At 41.3% G+C, this 24,400-nt stretch overlaps 2 protein-coding genes across 4 annotated transcripts in view; both read left to right on the forward strand.

The window, feature by feature from the left end:
* Positions 1–15,529, forward strand: part of LOC139532115 (polypeptide N-acetylgalactosaminyltransferase 10-like) — a 124,916-nt gene extending 109,387 nt beyond the window's left edge. For both annotated transcript variants that reach the window (XM_071329285.1, XM_071329296.1), the window contains exons 8-12: positions 3,537–3,644; positions 9,965–10,186; positions 10,571–10,687; positions 11,725–11,874; positions 12,265–15,529. In XM_071329285.1, coding sequence (XP_071185386.1) covers positions 3,537–3,644; positions 9,965–10,186; positions 10,571–10,687; positions 11,725–11,874; positions 12,265–12,429 — 762 coding nt within the window. In that variant the 3' untranslated portion in view covers positions 12,430–15,529. The remainder of the gene's footprint in view (positions 1–3,536; positions 3,645–9,964; positions 10,187–10,570; positions 10,688–11,724; positions 11,875–12,264) is intronic.
* A 4,411-nt stretch (positions 15,530–19,940) lies between these two features.
* The window catches only part of LOC139532125 (dehydrogenase/reductase SDR family member 11), a 42,928-nt gene continuing 38,468 nt past the window's right edge, over positions 19,941–24,400 (forward strand). The window contains exon 1 of one of the 2 annotated variants that reach the window (XM_071329329.1): positions 19,941–20,042. In XM_071329329.1, the coding sequence (XP_071185430.1) occupies positions 19,956–20,042 (87 nt within the window). In that variant the 5' untranslated portion in view covers positions 19,941–19,955. Of the gene's footprint in view, positions 20,043–24,024; positions 24,371–24,400 lie in introns of those variants that run through there. The other variant, XM_071329320.1, reaches the window with a different exon arrangement.

Consider the following 24,400-nt stretch of genomic DNA (forward strand, 5'->3'; position numbering starts at 1 on the left):
TTATTTTAATGTAAATGTAACCACAAACATTAAATAACTCTAAATAGCACTTTACATTTGCCAAAACCCACCCCTCAGTTGACAAATGCATATTTTAGGCCCCATTGTGGGCAGAGAGAAAGAGGTTCTGGAGTGCTGCTTTGGTAACTGTCATTGGCTGTAGTGTGTTATAGGTTCTCTATTGTAGACTGCCCACCCTGCTCCGTACCACAGTGGTTTTAGAGGTCGTCAAGCGGTGGTGGGATTAGCAGCGCTGCACACTAATCCACAGAATGCACTCTGCTAGAACTTTTGATCCCACTTTCTCATTAAATATTTATGTTTTTAGAGAAGACATAACATGCCAAGTGGAGTGTGGTGGTCAGGGAGGGCACAGGGTTCAAAGGTCAGGCAAAGTGACCCTGCCTTGGATGCTAAAGTGATAGGAGTTGGATGAAGTTACCCCTAACTTCTGTTGTAGGGTCAGATATGTTGTATTCCCCGAATGCAGGGATCATCAACTAGATTCAGTCGATGGTCAGAGGGCCGAAACATAATTACAAATCATTTGTAGACTGCAAATTGACCTCAAGAAGCCCAAACAGATTTAACATTTGACTAAAACATAATCACTTCAAACCTTGCTTACATTTCTATACGAACACATATACCCTAAAACTTAAATTAAACGCTGAGTCTCAAATAGCCGCCTGTCCCTTTTTAATTAGCTGGGCAGTGGGACACATTTCAGCAAATAAGTGCCCGATTCAAATAGATGCCGTGTCTAAAATGAATTGTTTGCGAGGTTACCATGCATTACCATGAATTGATAACAAGGGTTAATGTTTGATTTGTTACATGAAATTATTCAGTAATGACTCAAAAAAATTATGGCAATCTGTTTTTATCGGCAGTAAGAAACTGCTAACCATTGGCTGCTAACATCTTAGAACTGCTAGCTTAACTGGCAAGCACAAAAACAGTTAGCTTTGTGAGTACAGACCAGACTATGTGAGAGGAGCGAGGAGCGGAGTGTGCCCAATTTGACTGGGGTGCGGATTGAGTTTCCAGTAGGCCTTCTCGCCCGCTCCAATTTCGCCCCAGTACCGGTAGCGCTCACTTCATGGTTTATTTCTATTTATTTGGTTGTTTTTTTAGGGGGTAGATCAGCTTTAATATTGCAGATTGTGGCTTTTATCAATGTAATTGTCTGCATAATTTCCAACCCCCCATATAGTTTTTGTTTATTTTTTATTTTAAAACACACCTACTCATTCAAGGGTTTTTCTACATTGCAGAATAATAGTGAAGACATCAACACTATGAAATAACACATAGGGAATCATGTAGTAACCAAAAAAAGTGTTAAACAAATCGAAATATATTTTATATATATATAAGTAGCCATACGTTGCCTTGATGACAGCTTTGCACATTGTATGTGTGTGCGTGCCTCCTTCCATGCCTCTACAGCCTGGCAACACAAGTTGTTGAAGTATATTTCATGCTCGGTTGGCCTCCGAGAACGCCAAGGCTTGCCAGCCCCAGCCGCTATTAAACATTCATAAGGCCCATCTAACAATGGATCTTATGCTGCGTTCATAACCAAGTGGGAAGGTGGTAATTTCCAGTTGTAAATACCAGTTGGATGTGTTCACATGCTTTGAACTTGTTGATTGGGCTAATTGCCAACAAGCTGCGTCAACCATCAACTAAAAGTACAGCTATCATGCTTATAAACAAATGAGTGTTTTAAAAAAAAATCATTTTAATAGATTGCTTTCTATAAATAATGTTTTGTTACATTTAACTGCTGAAAATGCTATTATCAAGGCCATGTCCTTAGTAGGTGACGTTAGACATCAACATGTATGACAAATCTGAGTTCGGGCATGATAGACGAGTTTTACACTAGTAATTACCAGTTGGAGTCGATTTTTCCCAGTCGTACACTACTGGTCAAAAGTTTTAGAACACCTACTCATTCAAGGGTTTTTCTTTATTTTTACCATTTTCTACATTGTAGAATAATAGTGAAGACATCAAAACTATGAAATAACACCATATGGATCATGTAGTAACCAAAAAGTGTGGAACAAATCAAAATATATTTGAGATTCTTCAAATAGCTACCCTTTGCCTTGATGACAGCTTTGCATGCTCTCGGCATACTCTCAACCAGCTTCACCTGGAATGCTTTTCCAACGACATTGAATGAGTTCCTACATGCTGAGCAATTGTAGGCTACTTTTCCTTCACTCTGCAGACCGACCGAATAGGGCCATCTTCTGTATACCCCCCCCCCCCCCCCCCCCGCCCTTCCATGTCACAACACAACTGATTTTCTCAAATGCATTAAGAAGTAAAGAAATTACACAATTTAACTTTTAAGAAGGCACACCTGTTAATTAAAATGCATTCCAGGTGACTACCTCATGAAGCTGGTTGAGAGAATTCCAAGTGTTTGCAAAGCTGTCGTCAAGGCAAAGGGTGGCTATTTGAAGAATCTCAACTATAACATATATTTTGATTTAACACTTTTTTGGGGTTACTACATTATTCAATGTGTTATTTCATAGTTTTGATGTCTTCACTATTATTCTACAATGTAGAAAATAGTAAAAATAAAGAAAAACCCTTGAATGAGTAGGCGTTCTAAAACTAGACTGGTAGTGTATGTGGTAAATACCCCCTTCCCACTTGGTTATGAATGCAGGGTTAGCCAGCCAAAACTAGACAAAGTATCGCCTATCTTTATTGCTCCTCCCATCATTTAATCGATCTCTCTGTTATTCCCTCCTATCTCTTAATTTGTCATTCTTTTTCTCTGCACTTTTGTCCAGTTTCTTTCTCAGTTTAGTGAGCATGCTTATGAAGCACACACACATGCTGGAGGATTACAAATCAGTATCAGGAGCTACCACGCGATGGTGCTTCCGACAGCCTCTCGTCCCTTTCAGGCCTGCAGCACACAAAGTTTACAGTAGACTTGTTTTGGCCTGTGGCTCAAAGCTTTCACCTGACTCAGAAGAGTCAACCTGAAGTATGTCACATTCAACTGTGACATTTCAGTCCTGCGTTCGGCAACATGCAGTCTTATAGTTCTACTGTACATATTTCTACACATTTTCTGACTTGTCAGGTTTTCCTTCAGTCTTAGCCAGGACTGCTCTAAATATGTCATAATTGATGTGTTGGTCCAAAGAGCCCCAGGAGGCATTTGTAATAGTCTCACTCTCTTGTCAGTATGGTGATGATATCACTGTATAGCTAATCGTACCTCCTGCCTGCCTCCCTCCCTGCTACCTCTATCTTCCCTCCAATCCCTTCCTCTGGAACCACTCTCTCTTTTCTCCCTCCCTGCTCGCCTAGTACCTGTCAGCCTCTCATGTCCTCACACTGTTCACAGCTACACACCAAGGGCACACGCAGACACAGGAGACACACAAACTAACACACCAGTGATGCCATGATTCCCACACAGCTGTCTGTGTTAAGCCTCTCTCTCTTTCTACCCTCTCCTCACTCGCTTGCTCTCTCTTTCTCGTCCCCCTCAGGTGTGGATGTGTGGTGGGCGTATGGAGGACATCCCATGCTCCAGGGTGGGTCACATCTACAGGAAGTATGTTCCCTACAAGGTCCCCGGCGGGGTCAGCCTGGCCAGAGTGAGTGTTGGATTGGTTCCTAGACCCACCTTTTCCTCTCGCTTCTCCTCTTTATAAGGGATCTACAAAGATAAAAATGCCACAGAATGTGGAACATATGTTGCAGAATTTGTTGTCTAAAGTGTCTAGTGAAGAGCGCATTCATCTCTGCTGAGTTTCTCTGCAATAGTTGGACTCCTTTATATTGCCGCCACAAACCCACCCACTCTCGTCACACCCATCAGAAATGCTGTGGAGTGTTTGAAGTGAATGTTGATTGTGTTCCACAGTCAGGCCCGCAAGTGGGAATGAACGAGTGAGAAACTCGTTTTTTTCTGGTGGTGAATTGATTTAACCTGCACCTGCCTCGCCTGGCGCTGTGTTTTAACAACGTAAGCGTTCAGAAAAAAGAGACATAACAAATGCCTTTGTTTTTTTCCCCCCCTGCTTTTCTTCCTCCAAGGTTTCTTTGTCCTTGTGATACGGCCCCCTATTGGTTTTGTCCCCAAAATACACAAAGCTAGATAACTGACCTTGATGAGGAATACGCTGTAAAGACACTTTAACCTTTTTGGCGCAGGCGTTCCGCTAGCGACCCACCTCGACGACAACCGGTGAAATTGCAGAGCGTGAAATTCAAATTACAGAAATAGAAATATTTAACATTCATGAAAATACAAGTGTCATACATCAGAATAAAGCTTAACTTCTTGTTAATCCAGCCGCTGTGTCAGATTTCAAAAAGGCTTTATGGCGAAAGCACACCATGCGATTACCTGAGTCACAGCGCCCCGCATACAAAAGCATGAAAAACATTCTGTTCCATCGCACATCTGAAGTCAATGGAATTCTCCGGTTGGAACGTTATTGAAGATTTATGTTAAAAACATCCTAAAGATTGATTCAATACATCGTTTGACATGTTTCTACTGACTGTTACGGAACTTTTTGACATTTCGTCTGCTTTTAGTGAACGGGCTTCCTGACTTTGGATTTGTTTACCAAACACGCTAACAAAAATAGCTATTTGGACATAAATGATGGACATTACCGAACAAAACAAACATTTCTTGTGGAAGTGGGAGTCCTGGGAGTGCATTCCGACGAAGATCAGCAAAGGTAAGTGAAGATTTATAATGCTATTTATGAGTTTTGTTGACTGCACAATTTGGCGGGTAACTGTATGGCTTCCTTTTGTGGCTGAACGCTGTTCTCAGATTATTGAATATTGTGCTTTTGCCGTAAAGCTTCTTGAAATCTGACACAGCGGTTGCATTAACCTCTCTTGGGTACGTGAGACGGTAGCGTCCCACCTCTTCAACAGCCAGTGAAACTGCAGGGCGCCAAATTCAAAACAACAGAAATCCCATAATTAAAATTCCTCAAACATACATGTATTTTACACCATTTTAAAGATACACTTGTTGTGAATCCAGCCACAGTGTCCGATTTCAAAAGGGCTTTATGACAAAAGCAAACCAAACGATTGTGCCTATTCACAGAATAACACAGCCATTTTTCCATTCACAAAAAGCAGAAATATAGATAAAATTAATCACTAACATTTGATCTTCATCAGATGACACTCATAGGACTTCATGTTACACAATACATGTATGTTTTGTTCGGTAAAGTTCATATTTATATCCAAATATCTGATTTTACATTGGCGCCTTACGTTCAGAAGTTCCAAAACATCCTTTGATTTTGCAGAGAGCCACATCAATTTACAGGAATACTCATAATAAACATTGCTAAAAGATAACTGTTATGCATGGAATTTTCGATGCACTTCTCCTTAATGCAACCGCTGTGTCAGATTTCAAAAAAGCTTTACGAAAAAAGCAAACCATGCAATAATCTGAGTCGGTGCTCAGAGCCCAATCAAGACACAAATATAGCCGCCATATTATGTAGTCAACAGAAGTCAGAAGTAACATTATAAACATTCACTTACCTTTGATGATCTTTATCAGAATGTACTCCCAGGAATCCCAGTTCCACAATAAATGTTTGTTTTGTTCGATAATGTCCATAATTTATGTCCAAATTCCTCCTTGTTGTTCTAGCGTTCAGTACACTTTCCAAACTCACGACGCGCGGGCAGGTCCAGCGGAAAGTACGGACGAAAAGTAAAATAAGTTATATTACAGTCCGTAAAAACATGACAAACGAAGTATTGAATCAATCTTTAGGATGTTTTTAACATATTTCTTCAATAATGTTCCAACCGGAGTATTCCATTGTCTTCAGAATTGCAATGGAACAGAGCTCGCTCTCACGTGAACGCGCATGGTCAGAGCATGGTCACCTCATGGCAGACCTGACCATTCCTCTCTCCTTCGGCCCCACTAAACAGTAGAGGCATCAGACAAGGTTCTAACGACTGTTGACATCTAGTGGAAGCCTTAGGAAGTGCAACATTACCAATATCCCACTGTATCTTCAATAGGAGCTGAGTTGAAAATCGACCAACCTCAGATTTCCCACTTCCTGGTTGGATTTTTTCTCAGGTTTTTGCCTGCCTGATGAGTTCTGTTATACTCACATACATCATTCAAACAGTTTTAGAAACTTCAGAGTGTTTTCTATCCAAATCTACTAATAATATGCATATTCTAGCTTTTATGGCTTTCTAGCAGGCATTTTACTCTGGGCATGCTTTTCATCCGGACGTAAAAATACTGCCCCCTACCCCAAAGAAGTTAAGAACAAGTGTATCTTTAATTCTATGTAAAACATGTATCTTTCATCAAAGTTTATGATGAATATTTCTGTTCTTTGACGTGGCTCTCTGCAATTTCTCCGGATATTTTGGAGGCATTTCTGAACATGGCGCCAATGTAAACTGAGGTTTTTGGATATAAATATGTACTTTATCGAACAAAACTTTAATGTATTGTGTAACATCAAGTCCTATGAGTGTCATCTGATGAAGATCATCAAAGGTTAGTGATTCATTTTATCTCTTTCTGCTTTTTGTGACTCCTGTCTTTAGCTGGAAAAATGGTTGTGTTTTTCTGTGAATTTGCGGTGACCTAACATAATCGTTTGTGGTGCTTTTGCTGTAAAGCCTTTTTGAAATCTGACACTGTGGTGGGATTAACAAGAAATGTATCTTTAAAATGGTGTGAAATACTTGTATGCTTGAGGAATTTTAATTGAGATTTCTGTTTGAATTTGGCGCCCTGCACTTTCTGCGCCCTGCTGTTGTCATATCGATCCCGTTAACGGGATTGCAGCCATAAGAACAGGTTTGCAGGTATGGAATCTTTAGATTAGAAAAATAAGTTCTATGCTTTGTTTTTCTTGTGGTCATGTAGTGTATGTGGACACCTGCTCATCGAACGTCTCATTCCAAAATCATAGGCATTAATATGGAGTTGGTCCCCCTTTGCTCCTATTACAGCCTCCACTCTTCTGGGAAGGTTTTTCACTAGATGTTGGAACATTGCTGCTGAGACTTGCTTCCATTCAGCCACAATAGCATTAGTGAAGTCGGACACGGATGTTGGGCGATTAGATCTGACTCGCAGTCGGCGTTCCATTGGGTTTGAGGTCAGGGCTCTGTGCAGGCCAGTCAAGTTTTTCCACACCAATCTCGAAATACCATTTCTGTATGGACCTCACTTTGTGCACGAGGGAATTGTCATGCTGAAACAGGAAAGGGCCTCCCCCAAACTGTTGCCACAAAGTTGGAAGCACAGAATCATCCAGAATGTCATTGTATGCTGTAGCGATACGATTTCCCTTCACTGGAACTAAGGGGCCTAGCCCGAACCATGAAAAGCAGCCCCAGACCATTATTCCTCATCCACCAAACTTTACAGTTGGCACTATGCTTTCGGGCAGGTAGCTTTCTCCTGGCATCCGCCAAACCCAGATTATTTTGTTGGATTGCCAGATGGTGAAGCGTGACTCATCACTCCAGAGAATGCATTTCTACTGCTCCAGAGTCCAATGGCAGCGAGCTATACACCACTCCAGCCGACGCTTGGCATTGCACATGGTGATCTTAGGCTTCTGGTGCAGCTGCTCAGCCATGGAAACCCATTTCATGAAGCTCCGAACGAACAGTTCTTGTGCTGACGTTGCTTCCAGAGGCAGTTTGGATCTCGGTAGTGAGTGTTGCAACCGAAGACTGATTTTTACGCACTATGCACTTCAGCACTCGGCGGTCCCATTCTGTGAGATTGTGTGGCCCACCACTTTGCGTCTGAGCCATTGTTGCTCCTTGACGTTTCCACTTCACAATAACAGCACTTACAGTTGACCGGGGAAGCTCTAGCAGGGAAGAAATTTGACCAACTGACTTGTTGGAAAGGTGGCATCCTATGACAGTGCCAGAATGAAAGTCACTGAGCTCTTCGGTAATGCGATTCTACTTCCAATGTTTGTCTATGGCGATTGCATGGCTGTGTGCTCGATTTTATACACCTGTCAGCAACGAGTGTGGCGAAATGGCCAAATACACTAATTGGAAGGGGTGTCCACATACTTTTGTGTATATATAGTGCATTTCCACATTCTTTTGAAACCTTTGGAATGCAGCTGAAACAATCCATTATGTATACTGATCCTTGCCCAAACCATTGGCTTGGTCGGATGTGTAAGTGAAAACTATTGGCCTGTTTTATTTTCCCACCATGGGGAATAGTCTCTCAGATGAGGAAGGCCTGTTCTGTCTGAGTGAGGAATGTTAATGACTGAGGAGTGGGGTCAATTGTTCATGTATTTCTTCAGAAAGGAGACGCACCAACAAAGACTTAAGCACCTTAGAAAAGGCCTCCAGTTAGAAATGGCCGCCTATGCAATAGTTCAAATACATGCATAATATGTACATTCATATTGATTGATTTTCCATAACATGATGCCGAATGAATGAAATCTGTGAATGATCGTGGGGTGAATATTGTACCTAAAATAGAAAGTGCCTATTAAGCACAGCTTTGTGATTAGCATCATCCTGGTTTCCTTTTGTTCCTTTTTGAAGTGAGCTCAGAGAAAAGGGTGTAATTCAGAGTCACAGAGACATTAATTGCTGGCCTGCGGGGCATCTTTTTTTTGCTCCCCCAAAACGTGACTGCAGCTGCCTGTCCTAGACACCGCCATCAGCACCACCCCACAGTAGTTGGGACAATAAACCAAAAATTATCGACACTTATCGCACGCATTTTTCTGATAATGTTCAGTGGCCTATACTAGAGAAATGTGTTGAAGTTTGAAATGAAATAAGTTAGCTAATATTGGTGATTTGTTAATGGGACAATTGATGGCTACAAACATCAAACTAGTAGTAGTAGTTTAAATAATCATTTTAAACTGTGGTGCTAATGCTAGAAACGTATCATTCTATTTATCTCATCAATTCAGGCAATTTATTGCAATATGTATTTTCTTCCATATCGCCCAACTCTACCCCACAGGCACATCCCCCACATCCCCCATCCCCTCCTCAACCTGTCTTTGAATGAAATAAATGACGTATTATACTGAACAATAATATAAAACGGAACATGTAAAGTGTTGGTCCCATGTTATAAAATAAAAGATCCCAGAAATTGTCCCTAGGTCCAAAAAGCTTTATTCCCTAAAATTTTGTTTTAGTGAGCATTTCTCCTTTGCCATGGTAATCCATCCACCTGACAGGTGTGGCATACCAAGAAGCTGAATAAACAGCATGGGGACAATAGAAAGCCTCTCTAAAATGGTCAGTTTTGTCACACAACACAATGCAACAGATGTCTCACGTTTTGTAGGAGCGTGCAATTGGAATGCTGACTGCAGGAATGTCCACCAGAGCTGTTGCCAGAGAATTTAATATGAATTTCTCTACCATAAGTCGCCAACGTTGTTTTAGAGAATTTGGCAGTACTTCCAAACGGCCTTACAACGGCAAACCATGTGTAACCACGCCAGCCCAGGACCTCCACACCCGGCTTCTTCACCTGCTGGATCGTCTGAGACCAGCCACCCTAACAGCTGATGAAACTGAGGAGTATTTCTGTCTGTAATAAAGCCCTTTTGTGGGGAACAACTCATTCTGATTGGCTGGGCTTGGCTCCCAAGTGGGTTGGCCTGTGCCCTCCCAGGCCCACCCATGGCTGCACCCCTGTCCAGTCATGTGAAATCCATAGAATTGAATGATTTCCTCATATGAACTGTAACTTGTTGAAATTGTTGCGTGTTGCGCTTATATTTTTGTTCAGTATATTATTGTTCAGCCATCCAGTAGTCAACGAGACCCCAGAAGACTGGCACCATGCATCCATCCCTCTCCTACAGTCATTGTGGAGCAACAATGTTTTAACCCTTTCTCTTCTCCCTTGGTCCCTGTACAGAACCTAAAGCGAGTGGCAGAGGTGTGGATGGATGAGTATGCCGAGTATATCTACCAGCGAAGGCCAGAGTACAGGCACCTGTCAGCAGGAGACATGACTGTGCAGAAGGACTTGAGGAGTAGCCTCAACTGTAAGAGCTTCAAGTGGTTCATGACAGAGGTGGCCTGGGACCTGCCCAAGCACTACCCACCTGTGGAGCCCCCTGCTGCTGCCTGGGGAGAGGTACACATTCATTTACTAGTTTCTTTAGAGAGAGACCGAAAGCTAGAAAGAGAAAAAGTTAGAAGATTGAGATAAGTGCAAGCGAGACAGTAGATGGAGAGGAAGTAAGTAGGAGAGAGAGAGAAAGTTAGAAGAGAAAGAGAGAGGGTGTCTGGCCTGTGACAGCCCGGTGTCACTTCGTCACATCAGCCGTCAGAGGGCCAAGCTCCTGCCACAGCCTCGTCTTCATTACTCATCACACTTTTTCACTAAAGAGGAGAACTGACAGATAGTGCTCCAGAGATCCAGACAGAGCTCTAGTCAGTGGTTAATACACTGACTAGTATTGAATGATGACATTTGTCTTTCTCTGTTAACTGGTTTGTCTGATTCTGTGTGTTCTAGCTGCGCAACGTAGGCAGTGGCATGTGCATGGAGAACAAACATTTTTCGTCTGGGTCGCCCATCCGCCTGGAGACATGTCTTAAGGGGCGGGGCGAGGCCGGGTGGAGCCATGGACAGGTGAGGAGCTTAGTACACACAACTAAATACAGACATCTGTCTGCTGTAATGTGCCAGTTTTCCTCTAGTTTTGCATACACTTAACCTTCATTTTGTACTGTGTACAGACAGCTTTCTGCATTCATAAGTACTACCGACACACACACGTTATGTTTTTCTGTTCTCGTGGGGACCTAAAATGTATTTCAGTAACCCTAAACTTAACCCTAATTCTAACTCTAAACCTAACCCCTATTCTTAAAGTAGCCATCGTCCTCACAGGGACATGGGAAATGTTCCCACGGAGGTGAATGTTCCTTATTTTACTATCCTTGTGGGGACTTTTGTGCATTTTAGGTCCCCACAAGGTTAGAAGAACCAACCCCCACACACACTCACTGGTGCACACACTCTCTCTCTCACTCAGACACACACACACATTATCTCTTCTGTTCTAATGTAGTCCCATTTTTCTTTTCTTTTTTTGTCGTCCCAAATAATTTTTAGAAGAGCTCATAACCGAATGTTGATGGATGGCCATGTTTTCTCTTTATTTTCTAAGTTGCCTGCTCTGGCTCTGTGCTTTGACAGTTTAATTACAGTAATTTAAAAGGCTGTTGTAGTTTAATCTCTGTCATGGTTTCAATTTGTATTCAATGCTGGGACGACAAACAGCATCAGTGCAAATCAAAGAGCTCTTTCTGGCTACAGTCCAAGTCGGGGCCTTTTGAATGTTACAGCAGAGGAGCCTCTTCCAAACAACTATTTTGTTCCCTATGAGTGAACGTCCCGGGGCGGTGACCGATGTTGGAACTCCCAGGGCGGTTCTCTTCAACCCTAGTTCTGAAGACTCACAAGGTGTGCAGGCTTTTGTTCCAGCTTAATACTAACTCATCTCAAAAGCTTGATGAGTTAAATCAGATGTTAGTACTGGGCTAGAACAAATGCCTGCCCTGTGGACTCCAGGATCAGGAGTGACACTGGCTCCAAGAGGCGAGCTGGAAGTGGGGGCCCCACTCCTGAGGTGTTCTGATCCAGGTTGTCTCTGCCCCCTCCAGGTGTTCACGTTTGGCTGGAGGGAGGACATCCGCGTGGGGGACCCCATGCACACTAAGAAGGTGTGCTTTGATGCCATCTCCCACAACAGCCCCGTCACCCTGTACGACTGCCACGGCATGAAGGGCAACCAGCTGTGGCGCTACAGGAAGGTAAGGTCTCTTTCTCACACACATACCCACACACACAATCTTTTTCCAAGTATGAAAAAGGCACGTTTGTGAGTTGTTTATGGTGCACTTTTTTTGCTCGAGCTGAGCAAGCTTCAAGATGTATTTTTGATCCTTTGTATTTCCTTCTCCTTTTGATGAAATGACACAGCTGCTACTCATTGATAAGGCAGTTTTCTCCTAGATAGACTCCTAGACATTCACCTTTTAAGTTTGGTGTACCCTGTTAGAAAAAAATGACTCCTAGTTTTCCATGCAGGCTAATAAATATGTATTTTTAAAAGTACCTATTTTGGAAAATATTTTCAGTTAAATGCACTGTAATTAAATAATCATTGCCATCCCGCTCGCCTCTTTTCTCTCCGTCTGTAGGATAAAAGTTTATACCACCACATCAGTAACAGCTGTATCGACAGCAACCCCACAGAGAGAAAGGTGTTTATGAACATGTGTGACCCCAGCGTCCCCAGCCAGCAGTGGGTGTTTGAGAAGACCAACACCACAGTGCTGGAGACATTCAACCGCAGTAACAACTGAGACCAGTAGGGGTCAGCACTGAACCTGAATACCACTCACCCAGGGACTGTGTTGTTTTACTAAGACAGAAGTGGGCTGTTGTTTCTCTAAAAGGGTCTGGGGGGGAAAAGGGGGGTTAGCATTGGCAAGCCAGTCTAGACACATCAGTTATTGGGAGATGGAGAAAGTATGGCGCCTGAGAGGCTCGCTCTCTGTGGTGGCGGGGACTTCCTACGTCAAGGGGATTAGGTCTGGCACGGCCATTCTGATGTTGCCCGTCTCACTTCCTTATTCACGCTCCGCTCTGCTTCTCCGTGCATCTCCCAGGTGTCTCTGCCCATATGTCCATCTCCATCACCCTGCGTGAGTGTGCCTCTTACTCAGTCACTTTTTCCATTCTCCTCATTTGGAGCCACTGCTCTGACAGCCCCCCTGAGACTCTCATTGAACCAAACCCAGACTGACACTTGGGTAAAGCCAGCCAGAAACAACCACTCTGAAAAGCACCGTGTTGTTTCTTGTTTTTGTTTTCTTGGTGTGCTCACTTGGCTAGCAGTTTCTCATTCTTGGTTTCCTCTTTATTGCGTTGATCAAAAGTGGAGTTGGGCAAACTATCCAAATGTAGAGGGGAAAGAAAAGCCCCCCCATCTTTTAGGAAGTTAATTTTTAGATCTGAATGAATAATACTATAGTAGCAGAACTTTGTCTATTCGAAGAGCTGTGATTAGATGCCAATGATGGATCTCTTCCAGGTGATTTGTCCAGAGAGGGAACTGTAAGGGCTCTAACTACTGTTGTTAGTTTCTTTCTGTCCTATCCCCTGAACAGAGGCTCCATCTGCCCTCTGGGATAAACCCAGGCAGTCTCTGGAACGACCTCATTACGAAAACACTAAACCGTGTGGCAGAAAAACATACTGAGGTCAGCAGCACCGAGACAATAGAGAGACCATGGTGGCTTCCCAAACTCATCAGGAGTGTCTCTAGACTGGTTTGCCCAGGGGGAGGGGTTGGTGATGGGTATTATAGGTGTTTTAAATGCATTAAGCACTTGCAATGATAAACTTGAATGAAAATCTTAGTGCCTTGCTGGATGAGAAAAAAAGTATACAGCCTGGTCTGACTTGGCCTGGCGCGGTGCCCTATTCCAGTCCTCCAACTCTGTCTCAGACTGACTGAGATGGTGGAGAGAGGCCATCTGAGGTGACACTGGCTCTTAACCATGGATGGGTTTCTACAACACTAATGTATATGTAATGATAGTGAATAGCTGAAGAGACTAGCAAACAACTATGTGTTCTCCTGCCTTTAAAAGTGAACAGCTTCCCTGCAAAGACCCTCTTTATGTTTGTGAAATGTCACCATCATGCCATGTTGTTATCATCAAAACCAAGTTGGACATGCAAGCATTCATTAATATTGATTTCCTTTGTTTAGGTTTTGTCGCGTTATTACTTTCTTAGCGTTTCATATTTTCTTTAAGTGTTTTGTCTTAGTTTAATGCAAAGTTTTGACTTGGATGTTGTTCAAAAAGACTGCTTACATTGCCTGCTGTGTAGTTAAGTTTTTGTTCCCCTCTTCTCCTCAGGAATAATTCCAAAGCAGAGTGCATGTAATATGCATGATGCAAAGATCACACCCTTCCTTAATCTAACCATCTTCCTTACCTTTTCGGAAATCGATATAAATCCAGTACACTAGTATGTGTTGTAGATTTTAACTCTTGGTCAGCAGTTTAAACTTAAAGTGTACCTTCCATGCTTTGTGGAGAAAATTTGGAGAAGTTCTATAAGAGAAAATCTACGTGGAACATTGGTAAGAGATGCTGAACGATATGGCTTTGTGCAACTTTACATATGAAGGATCTTTATTGCAAAATCGTGTAATAATGTTGTATGTGTCCCTTCTTATTAAACTGAAATCTAGGACTGGCTGGGGAATGCCAAATTGCTCACTTTCTTTGGTTTCACTTTCTATAAATGTTCATAGTTTTACCCAGGCAAGTAAGCAGCATGTATGGAATACCAAAGCTGTTCAAAATTGACAAATCTAAGTTAACACTTTTTTTTAAGGACATTGAACAAGTTTTCTTGTTTGTTATTTGTTTTTTATCCCTGTCTTTGAGTTTTGCGTGTTCTTTTTGCAATCCAAAATATAGAATGTCTGGCTATTCCAGCTAAATAGATTTCACAATTATGCTAACATAAGTATTATATCTGTACTAGAACTATAAATTAAGTTGATGAATTGTCCCTTCTCTTTTACACTAATATTATTAGTGAAGTAGCAAAATAACTTCACATGGTTTAAATTACTATAATAGAACTAAGGCTGGAATTCAATCAAACCGTCACTGCGGGGTGAAAAAATTAGACCATGTCCATTGAGGAAAACTTTAAAAACCCCATTTTGATTTATGCTTTTTCTCTTGTGATACATTGATCTATGTTCTCTTAAAATGCTCCACCAGTCAGTCCAGGACTGCAATGCCAGAATGATCGGTCGAAACATGTTAACTTTAAAGCATTGGCGTTTATGTAGTAATGCTATGTTTGTGGGAGTAAACAGGGTTGTTATACCTGTTGACGAATAATCATCTTGCAAAGGTGGTAAGACTCCCCCAAATCCATGGCAGTTTATTGAATACTTAATAGACTGTTTAGTTTATGGAACAAGGATATTTGCAGTACATTGACCCTGTCCATTGCACATGTAAAGAGCATTTTATTTTGATTATGTTATGATTTATAACTTGGGTTGGAAGTTGTTTAAAAAAAAAAAATTGTGGTTTTAAGCGACATTTTATACAGTGCAATTTTTTCATGATCTTGTGTTGGAATTAAATATTGAGCTAAAATGTGAAGACAATACTACTTTTTTTAAATAAAAGTTTGTAATGTTTAAGACCATTGTTGGTCATTCACACAATGCTATGTACATGTGTATGCAATTTTTATTTGTAGGGAAGTGTACATTTTGTATCATGAATATCCAATATTTTTTTCTACTGACATAATGACTGTAAAAGTGTATTTAGGTGTTTTAACACACTGTGTACAACTAAACTGGAATTGTGTAATATTTTTTGCTGAAATTGTAAAATAAATGTTTCTATATTTGAATTATTTGTTGTATAGTAAACTGAGAGAATGTTGTTCTTGAATAACTGTAATTTTTATGTAGCAATAGTCAAATCCCATCTCAAGTTTGAAGAAACAAGGACATGCAGATCATGGAAATAATATATTTTTATTTCCAATTTCATTAAGTAATTTAATAATACTTAAACAAATTCACCATATGTGGGTCATGGTTGGTTGTATTTGGAACAACACAAAACATAATTGTAACAACAAACAAAACAAATAGTTTTTAGTTTGGTCGACTATAGTTGAGACGAGTCACTGTCCTCACTGGACCCTCTGTCTATTCAGACTTCATTCGGACTCTTGAGTTTCCCGGGCCACTAACTGACTCCCATCCCAGGTCCTCTTCCGAGAGATCGAAAGTGCACTTGGGACTAGCACATTGGAAATGCCACTGTCCTCATACTTCCTATTTTTCTTCAGAGGGTTGCCCTCTAGCTGGCAGCAGCCTCGGCTTCTTGAAGGGCTGGACTCCCTGCTCCTCTTACAGGTGACCATAGAGGTGAGGAAACTGGCAGACTCATCTGATGCTCTCTTCTTCTTTGAGGGTGTGACCACTGACTGAAAGCTTCCTGGGCAATTAGAAGTGGCCAATTCTGTGGCTGTCCTATGGCAGCCCCTTGGCACTACTGTTCACAATTTAAAAAAAATATAAACACAATATGTAAAGTGTTGGTTTCATGAGCTGAAATTAAAGATCCCAGAAATGTTCCATACACACAAAAAGCTAATTTCATGCACAAATGTGTTTACATCCCTGTTAGTGAGCATTTCTCCTTTGCAGAGATCCTCCATCCACCTGACAGGTGTGGCATATCAAGAAGCTGATTGAACAGCATGATCATTACACAGGTGCACCTTGTGCTGAGGACAAAAAAGGCCACTAAAATGTGCAGTTTGTCACATAACACAATGCCACAGATGTCATGCTGTCCACTAGAGCGGTTGCCAGAGAATTGAATAAGCTGCCTTCAACGTCACTTTAGAGAATTTGGCAGTACGTCCAACCGGCCTCACTACCGCAGACCGACCACATGTATGGCATCGTGGGCGAGCAGTTTGCTGATGTCAGCATTGTGAACAGAGAGCCCTATGGTGGGGTTATGGTATGGGCAGGTAAAAGCTACAGACAATGAACACAATTACATTTTATCAATGGCAATTTGAATGCACAGAGATACCGTGATGAGATCCTGAGGCCCATTATCGTGCCATTCATCCGTCGCCATTACCTCATGTTTCAACATGATAATGCTCGGCCCCATGTTGCAAGGATCTGTACACTATTCCTGGAAGCTGAAAATGTTCTTCCATGGCCTGCATACTCACCAGACATGTCACCCATTGAGCATGTTTGGGATGCTCTGCATCTACGTGCATGACAGCCTGTTTCAGTTCCCGCCAATATCCAGATACTTCGCACAGCCATTGAAGAGGAGTGAGACAACATTCCACAGGCAACAATCAACAGCCTGATCAACTCTATGCGAAGGAAATGCCGCACTGCCTGAGGCAAATGGTGGTCACACCAGATACTGACTGGTTTTCTGATCTACGCCGCTACCTTTTTTTTTTTTTAAAGGTATATGTGACCAACAGATGCATATCTGTATTTCCAGTCATGTGAAATCCATAGATTAGAGCATAATGAATGTATTTCAGTTGACTGATGTCCTTATGAACTGGAACTCAGTAAAATATTTGAAATTGTTGCGTTTATGGTTATGTTCAGTATAAAGTAGATTAGTACTTTAATGTCCAACTTGCGAAGGACATTTGAATGAAAGTTAAATACATTATATATACAAAAGTATGTGGTGACCCCTTCAAATTTGTGGATTTGGCAATTTCAGCCATACCCGTTGCTGACCGGTGTATAATATTGAGCACACAGCCATACAATCTCCATAAACAAACATTGGCAGTAGAATGGCCTTACTGAAGATCTTAGTGACTTTCAATCTGGCACGGTCATAGGACGCCACCTTTCCAACAAGTCAATTGGTCAAATTTCTTCCCTGCTAGAGCTGCCCCAGTCAACTGTAAGTGCTATCTTTGTGAAGTGGAAACCAATTAAATAAATACAATATTCTTCACAGGATGGTGAAAGTGCAAGATGATGAGCTTGATGCTCTTTTCCAATAAATATCAGTGGACTTATTCTGGTGACATGTACGATACTTGGCTGCCGTTTGACAAATTTAAATATTTGCTCATGTGTACCAGAGAGCTGTTGCTAGAGCACACCTGCCAATACCAGAGTATGCAATTTTTTTGTGACAAAACCATCAGAGTTGAAAATGCAATGGAAACCCATTTAACTTGTCTTTTTATATGGTACATTGGAATTTAAACCCAAAAGTTATTTTTTATGTGCGCTATGTCATCACGCACAGACTTTTATCCGCAACAAGTTAATTTGACTGAAACACATCTCTGTGGGAGAATGTGCATATTTTATTATTGTGGATTTTAGAATATTTACATGAATATCTGTCACCAACTGGAAGACTACCGTAGGTAGTGACATCTTCACAAAGTAACTATTGCAAAACAGGAAACCCTCGTCACACCACCAGGATGTGGCATTATTTTGCCACCGAGGGGAGCCAAAGTTTCGTAAGTGAATCAGTACGGTTACACGCACACAGTAATGCGATTATTGTGGATAGTCAGATTAATATAATAGTTCGATTAAAACGTTTACATGCTTTGCAAGAGTAAATATTTCCTAGTTATTTTGTTTACGTGGACACATCTGAAAACAATCAGCAATTAAAATAAACATAACGACCTCAAAAATAACATGAACTATATTTGATTCTGAGTTCGGACATATCAAGTGAAAACTATTTCTAAAACGCATATGTTAAATTGTTCACAACTCGCGCTAAAGAACGAGGCATGCGCTACTGGTGTTGGCACATGCGCAGATCAAATACACCGCTGGAACTCCAAATAAGGTGTTTACCTGTCCTAAATATTCGAAAGATTGCTCAGAAAACCAGGTATTTTAATCGGCCTATGCTTACTTTGATTTTGACTTTACACTGATTTAAGATTAACAGAGTAAGGTGTTTACATGACTATTGCATAATCTGCCTACTGCCATAATCAATTTAATATACGATTATTCCTGTGCATGTAAACATGGCTAATATTTCACTCAGGAAAGGAGGAATATGGAGAGAAATGATCTAGTAAATCATTCAGTTCCCCTAAAACAGACAGAGACAGACAAACAAACAAGCTAAAGTGTTTTATCATGCTCACACAGAAATACATGTATATTGCATTGATAAATGATAACAAAACATTCAAGATAAAATACATGTGAAAAACATGACAATTTTTGCATTAACGTTTGGAGATACTCAGAGTTGTGTTGATCATAGGCGGAAATCCCAGGGGGGACGGGGGGGACACGACCCCCCCATCTTGGGAAAAATATGATTTGTCCCCCCCAATATATCACTGTAAACATAACTATGTAATTTCAATAATATTAATAATACGCAATGAAAGCACTTGTGCTGATTATAGACACTTAATAGCGCGTTTAAGTTTCAAAAGATTGCGACCCCCCCCGCCCTTTGCCTCACAATGGTTTGATCCACTGCCAGTTCTTTAGCTGGCAAGGTAATAGAGGGTTCGTAACTACTGTCCGAAAGGGACAAGTACGTAACTGACGTGAGGTTAATCCAGTCAATCCATAGCAGGTCCATAGCAATGTTATTTATTTTTATGTTGGCAGGGTTCACACACTAGCTGAATTTGCAGAGCTAGCGCGCAAACTAAAGCAAACATTAACTATCAAGCTAGCTAGTACCTATTCCATTTATGTGGCGTCGTCAAAGATGGAATCTTTGCTATCATCAGTTTATTCCAAGATCAGCATGCAGCTGTAGTGCTTCGACGTCCCTGTGATAAGGTTAGCGATAAACTGAAGTCCAAACTGAACAGAACAGAACTACACTCTCTTCTACCATTGTCTTAAATATATATAATGGTCTCGTTGCAAAAGATAAATTGTCGCTAGTGAACTTTTTTTATTTTATTTTATTTAACCTTTATTTAACCAGGTAGCAAAGATTATAGCAAACACACAGAAACGGAATTGGTGCTCGCTAGCTTTACAAATTCAGCTATTGTTGGAAGCCAGCCAATATGAAACAAACTATTTAAATTACAAAAGGTTGCAGCATGTGTTGTGTAAATGTGTGTGTGTGCAGCTAGGCCAGCCAGGTAGAAAAATGGCGAACATTTAGAAGAAGACGGACATCAAGAGTATTTGTCAGTACACCAAAACGCATAGTAAGAACTCTAGTATCCTAATATCTCAAAGACTAGTTGATAAAATGTTCATAAGAAAGAAGTGAAATGCTAATGGAAATGTTTCACAATGATGTCATTAGGCAGAGCAGGCAACAGATGGCACACAGACAGCAGAGCTGGGGACAGATATGCAGGGGCAGACAGGGAGTCTCAGGTAAGTTTGTTGAGTCTTTGTTTGGCAACATTATGAAAGGTTCTAAAAAATTTTGACTTGTAAAATAGGGACATAATTGGAAAATGCCATGGATACCCCCACTCTCAACTTAAACTGGTGACTAAACTAAGATTTGTTTACGGCAATGGTATTGCTGTTGTGATTAATTGTGTAGTTTTGGGTACCGGTAGTTAGGAGTACGGCAAACACCTTATTTATTTTCTAGGAGACAGACTGAGTCAGTTAGGGTAGTGAAAGGGAAAGAGCCAGGGAGAGAGACTTCAGAGGACAGTGTCACAGCCACGGCAGGACCAAGTGTCACCCTTGTTGCCAGCAGCACCAGTATAGGGGACAGTGGCACAGCATTGTCCAGTTACCACAGTGATGGCACAAAACCATATCAGCCACACCCACAATTTATAGAACCGCAAACTCTTGCCAACAGAGTGTTGACGTTTCAAGAGAGATGGTTTCGCGATTTCCCCTGGCTACATTATAATCCATCAATAAAAGGAGTGTTGTGTTTTCACTGTAGCCAAGGGTTTTCAAGCCAGCCATCTTTTGGCCAAAGAGCTGATGCTGCCTTCATTAGTGCAGGATTTAGGAACTGGAGAAAAGCCATTGAAAAATTCACAGCACATCAAAATTGCCAAACCCACCGCCACTTTGTAATTGTAACAGCACACCAGCTAAATCCAATCAGTGTCCAGTTATGTCCAGCGCGTGGGGTAAACAGCAGGATGACGCAAGGCATTGCTTGATGAAAATTGTTAGTTCGGTGCGGCATGTAGTAAGACAGGGACAAGCCTTTAGAGGCCACACGGATGACAGTGGGAATTTATACCAGATTTTGAAACTTAGGGCAGAAGAGGATGATCCCATTTTACTGAAGTGGTTAACAGAGCGTACCACAATGTACACAGGCCCCAAAGCACAGAATGAAATTCTGAACATCATGGCCAATAGTCATTCGAGGCATTGCAGCTGAGATTAGGTCTCTTCCGATTGTACAATTTTCATTAATTGTTGATGGTACTCAAGATGTCTCTGGTGCTGAACAGGAGAATGTCTGTCTGCGTTATGTTGACCATGACCATGTCCCTCACAAGGAGTTTATTGGGCTATACAGGGTGTCGGAGACAACAGGCGAGGGCATTGCGAAAGTGCCAACTGATGTGTTGTTGAGGAAACCCGCAAACATATGCTCGGTTCTTTTGTTCAGTAGTGTGTATAGCAGTGGTTCTCAACCTTTTTGGGGTACTGGAACCCCTGCATATTTTGAGGCAAGGCAGGCAAGGTTTTGAGCGGTCCTCAGGGACCTCCACCCCCTCTATATTATATGTAAACTTACTGGAAACCTTGTGGTACTGACTACATTCATTACACTTTTTTATTTCACGGACCCCTTGCAATTAGTCCATGGACCCCTGTTTGAGAACCCATGGTGTAATTGATAGTTGTTCTTTTGTTTAGTAGTTTTCAGTACACTTACAAATGATTTATTTCATGTTATTTTATTTAAAATTGCATACTTTGTGCGACATACTTGTCCATAGCTGCTGTTTGAAGAGTTGAGACACTGACTGAAGGATATTTTGTTAGATTTATTTGGGTTTTTCATTGAAGTAGTTATTTTGCTTTTAGAACTGTACTTATTTTAAGCTTTTTGTTCTTGCAAAGATATTGTAAACTCAGGCCAGGTGCACATATTTAATGACTATATAAATGTATCAGAAAAAGTCAAATTAAAAGGTCAATTCAATACGGAGACCAACTTTGTGATGGTTCTCAATGGAGATTCTTTTAGATGTGATCACACCATGTTCATTGTATTTATGAAAACTACACCCATACAGTGTACAGTACCATTGTCACCTACTGACCTTTCTTGATATTGCTGGTTGTAAGTACGAATACCTGCATACATACTGGACTGGTAAGGAGCACTGCTATAACTATTATTAGTAGTAGAATTATAATGATTTAAACATTTGAACAAGTTGGGAAAACCCTTCAGTTAACTACTGTACCTATCAATTATCCAGTTGTAGGAATTATGGTTCCTCAATATACATTTAACAACGTATGCTATGTGTTACAGCACTACTTTTGGTGTCCCCCTCAGGAATTGCTCTTGAGAAAATTTAATGTAATTGTCCCCTCCAAGGTTGATCTCAGATTTTCGCCCCTGGTGTTGATGAGTTGGCAAAAGTAAGGTATGGATGAATGTTTATCTTACAGACAGACAGACAGACAGATGCACACATACATATGAACACACATACACACAGACATAAAACTAGAGAGTGACAGCGTACAGCAACATTTATATTTAAATATTCAAATTCAGGTAGCTTTTTTAATCAGGTAAGTGCCATTTCTGAACTGTTAACCCTCACAAGTCTGCCGGCCCTGGAGGCTCTCTAGCCGTACCCTCAGAGCATGTGCAGACCAGCTAGCTGTTGTGTTTTCTGACATTTTCTTTGTTCTGTTCTTTGTTCTGTTCTCCATCATGACTAGTCTCCCAATCCCTGCCACTGAAAAACATCCCGACAGCATGATGCTGCCACCACCATGCTTCACCGTAAGGGTGGTGCCAGGTTTCCTCCAGATGTGACGCTTGGCATTCATCTTGGTTTCATCAGACCAGATAATCTTGTTTCTCATGGTCTGAGAGTCCTTTAGGTGCCTTTTTGGCCAACTCCAAGCGGTCATGTGCCTTTTACTGAGGGAGTGGCTTCCGTCTGGTCACTATACCATAAAGGCCTGATTGGTGGAGTGCTGCAGAGATGGTTGTCCTTCTGGAAGGTTCTCCCATCTCCACAGAGGAACTCTGGAGCTCTGTCAGAGTGACCATCGGGTTCTTGGTCACCTCCCTGACCAAGGTCCTTCTCCCCTGATTACTCAGTTTGGCCGGGCGGCCAGCTCTAGGAAGAATCTTGGTGGTTCCAAACTTCTTCCATTTAAGAATGATGGAGGCCACTGTGTTCTTGGGGCCCTTCAATGCTGCAGACATTTTTTAGTACCCTTCCCCAGATCTATGGACAATTCCTTCGACCTCATAGCTTTGTTTTTGCTCTGACATGCACTGCCAACGGTGGGACCTTATATAGACAGGTTTGTGCCTTTCCAAATCATGTCCAATAAATAGAATTTACCACAGGTGGACTCCAATCAAGATGTAGAAACATCTCAGGGATGATCAATGGAAACAGGATGTGCCTGAGCTCAATTTCTAGTCTCATATTAAAGGGGCAGAATACTTATGTAAATAAGGCATTTGTGTTTTTTATACATTTGCAAAAAATTCTAAAAACCTGTTTTCCCTTCGTCATTATGGGGTATTGTGTGTAGATTGATGAGGATTTTGTTTTATTTAATCCATTTTAGATTAAGGCTGTAACATAACAAAATGTGGAAAAAGTCAAGGGGTCTAAATACTTTCTGAATGCACTGTACACGTAAGTATGAAACGTAAAAGTAGAAATGTCAAATTCCTTATTAAGAAAATCAGACAGCAGGATGTTCATGTTTTTATTTATTTATGGCTACCCAGAGCCACACTCAGGCGTAATACACAAACAAAGCATTTGTGTTTAGTGACTTCGCCAGATCAGAGGGATGATCAGGGATGTTCTCTTGATAAGTGTGAATTGGACCATTTTCCTGTCCTGCTGAACACTAAAAATTTGTGTGGCAGGGAAAATGTATGGAGTAAAAAGTACATTATTTTCTTTAGGAATGTAGTGGAGTAAAATGAAAAAGTTGTCCAAAATATAAATAGTAAAATAGAGATACCCCCGAAAAAACTACTTATAGTATTTTAAAGTAGTTTTAGTTAAGTACTTTACACCACTGATGAGGGCAAGGGAGAGTTTGAAGACTGCAAATGTAAGTGTCGTAAAATAAACAAGCGGGAGGGGACGTCAACCAAACAAATACACATAGCGCAATGTTTGTCATTTAATATTTAATCCCGAGCGCAGGGATTTCTGTTTCCGCACGGTGCATTTTCCTGGATGCTGCGAAAACAGGATTAGGGAGGGTTAAACGGTGTAACAGCACGCCCTATATAACACAAGTAACTGTTATGTATATTGTCACTATTGAACCGACATAGCTAGGTAAACGAAATTTATCGTCCTATTACACCAGTTGTAAAACTAGTCTTTGTAATAGCTAAATAATTAATTGAAATGGAGCGCTGGAAAGGCAGAGTAGCTCTAGTGACTGGAGCCTCGGTCGGGATTGGAGCGGCTGTTGCACGGGCACTTGTTCAACACGGCATGAAGGTTGTCGGATGTGCCAGGAATGTTGACAAGATAGAGGTGAGCAAATATAAAACAATGTAAAAGTGA

This window comes from Salvelinus alpinus, chromosome 1 (genome assembly GCF_045679555.1).
Source record: "Salvelinus alpinus chromosome 1, SLU_Salpinus.1, whole genome shotgun sequence".
Lineage (NCBI taxonomy): Eukaryota > Metazoa > Chordata > Actinopteri > Salmoniformes > Salmonidae > Salvelinus > Salvelinus alpinus.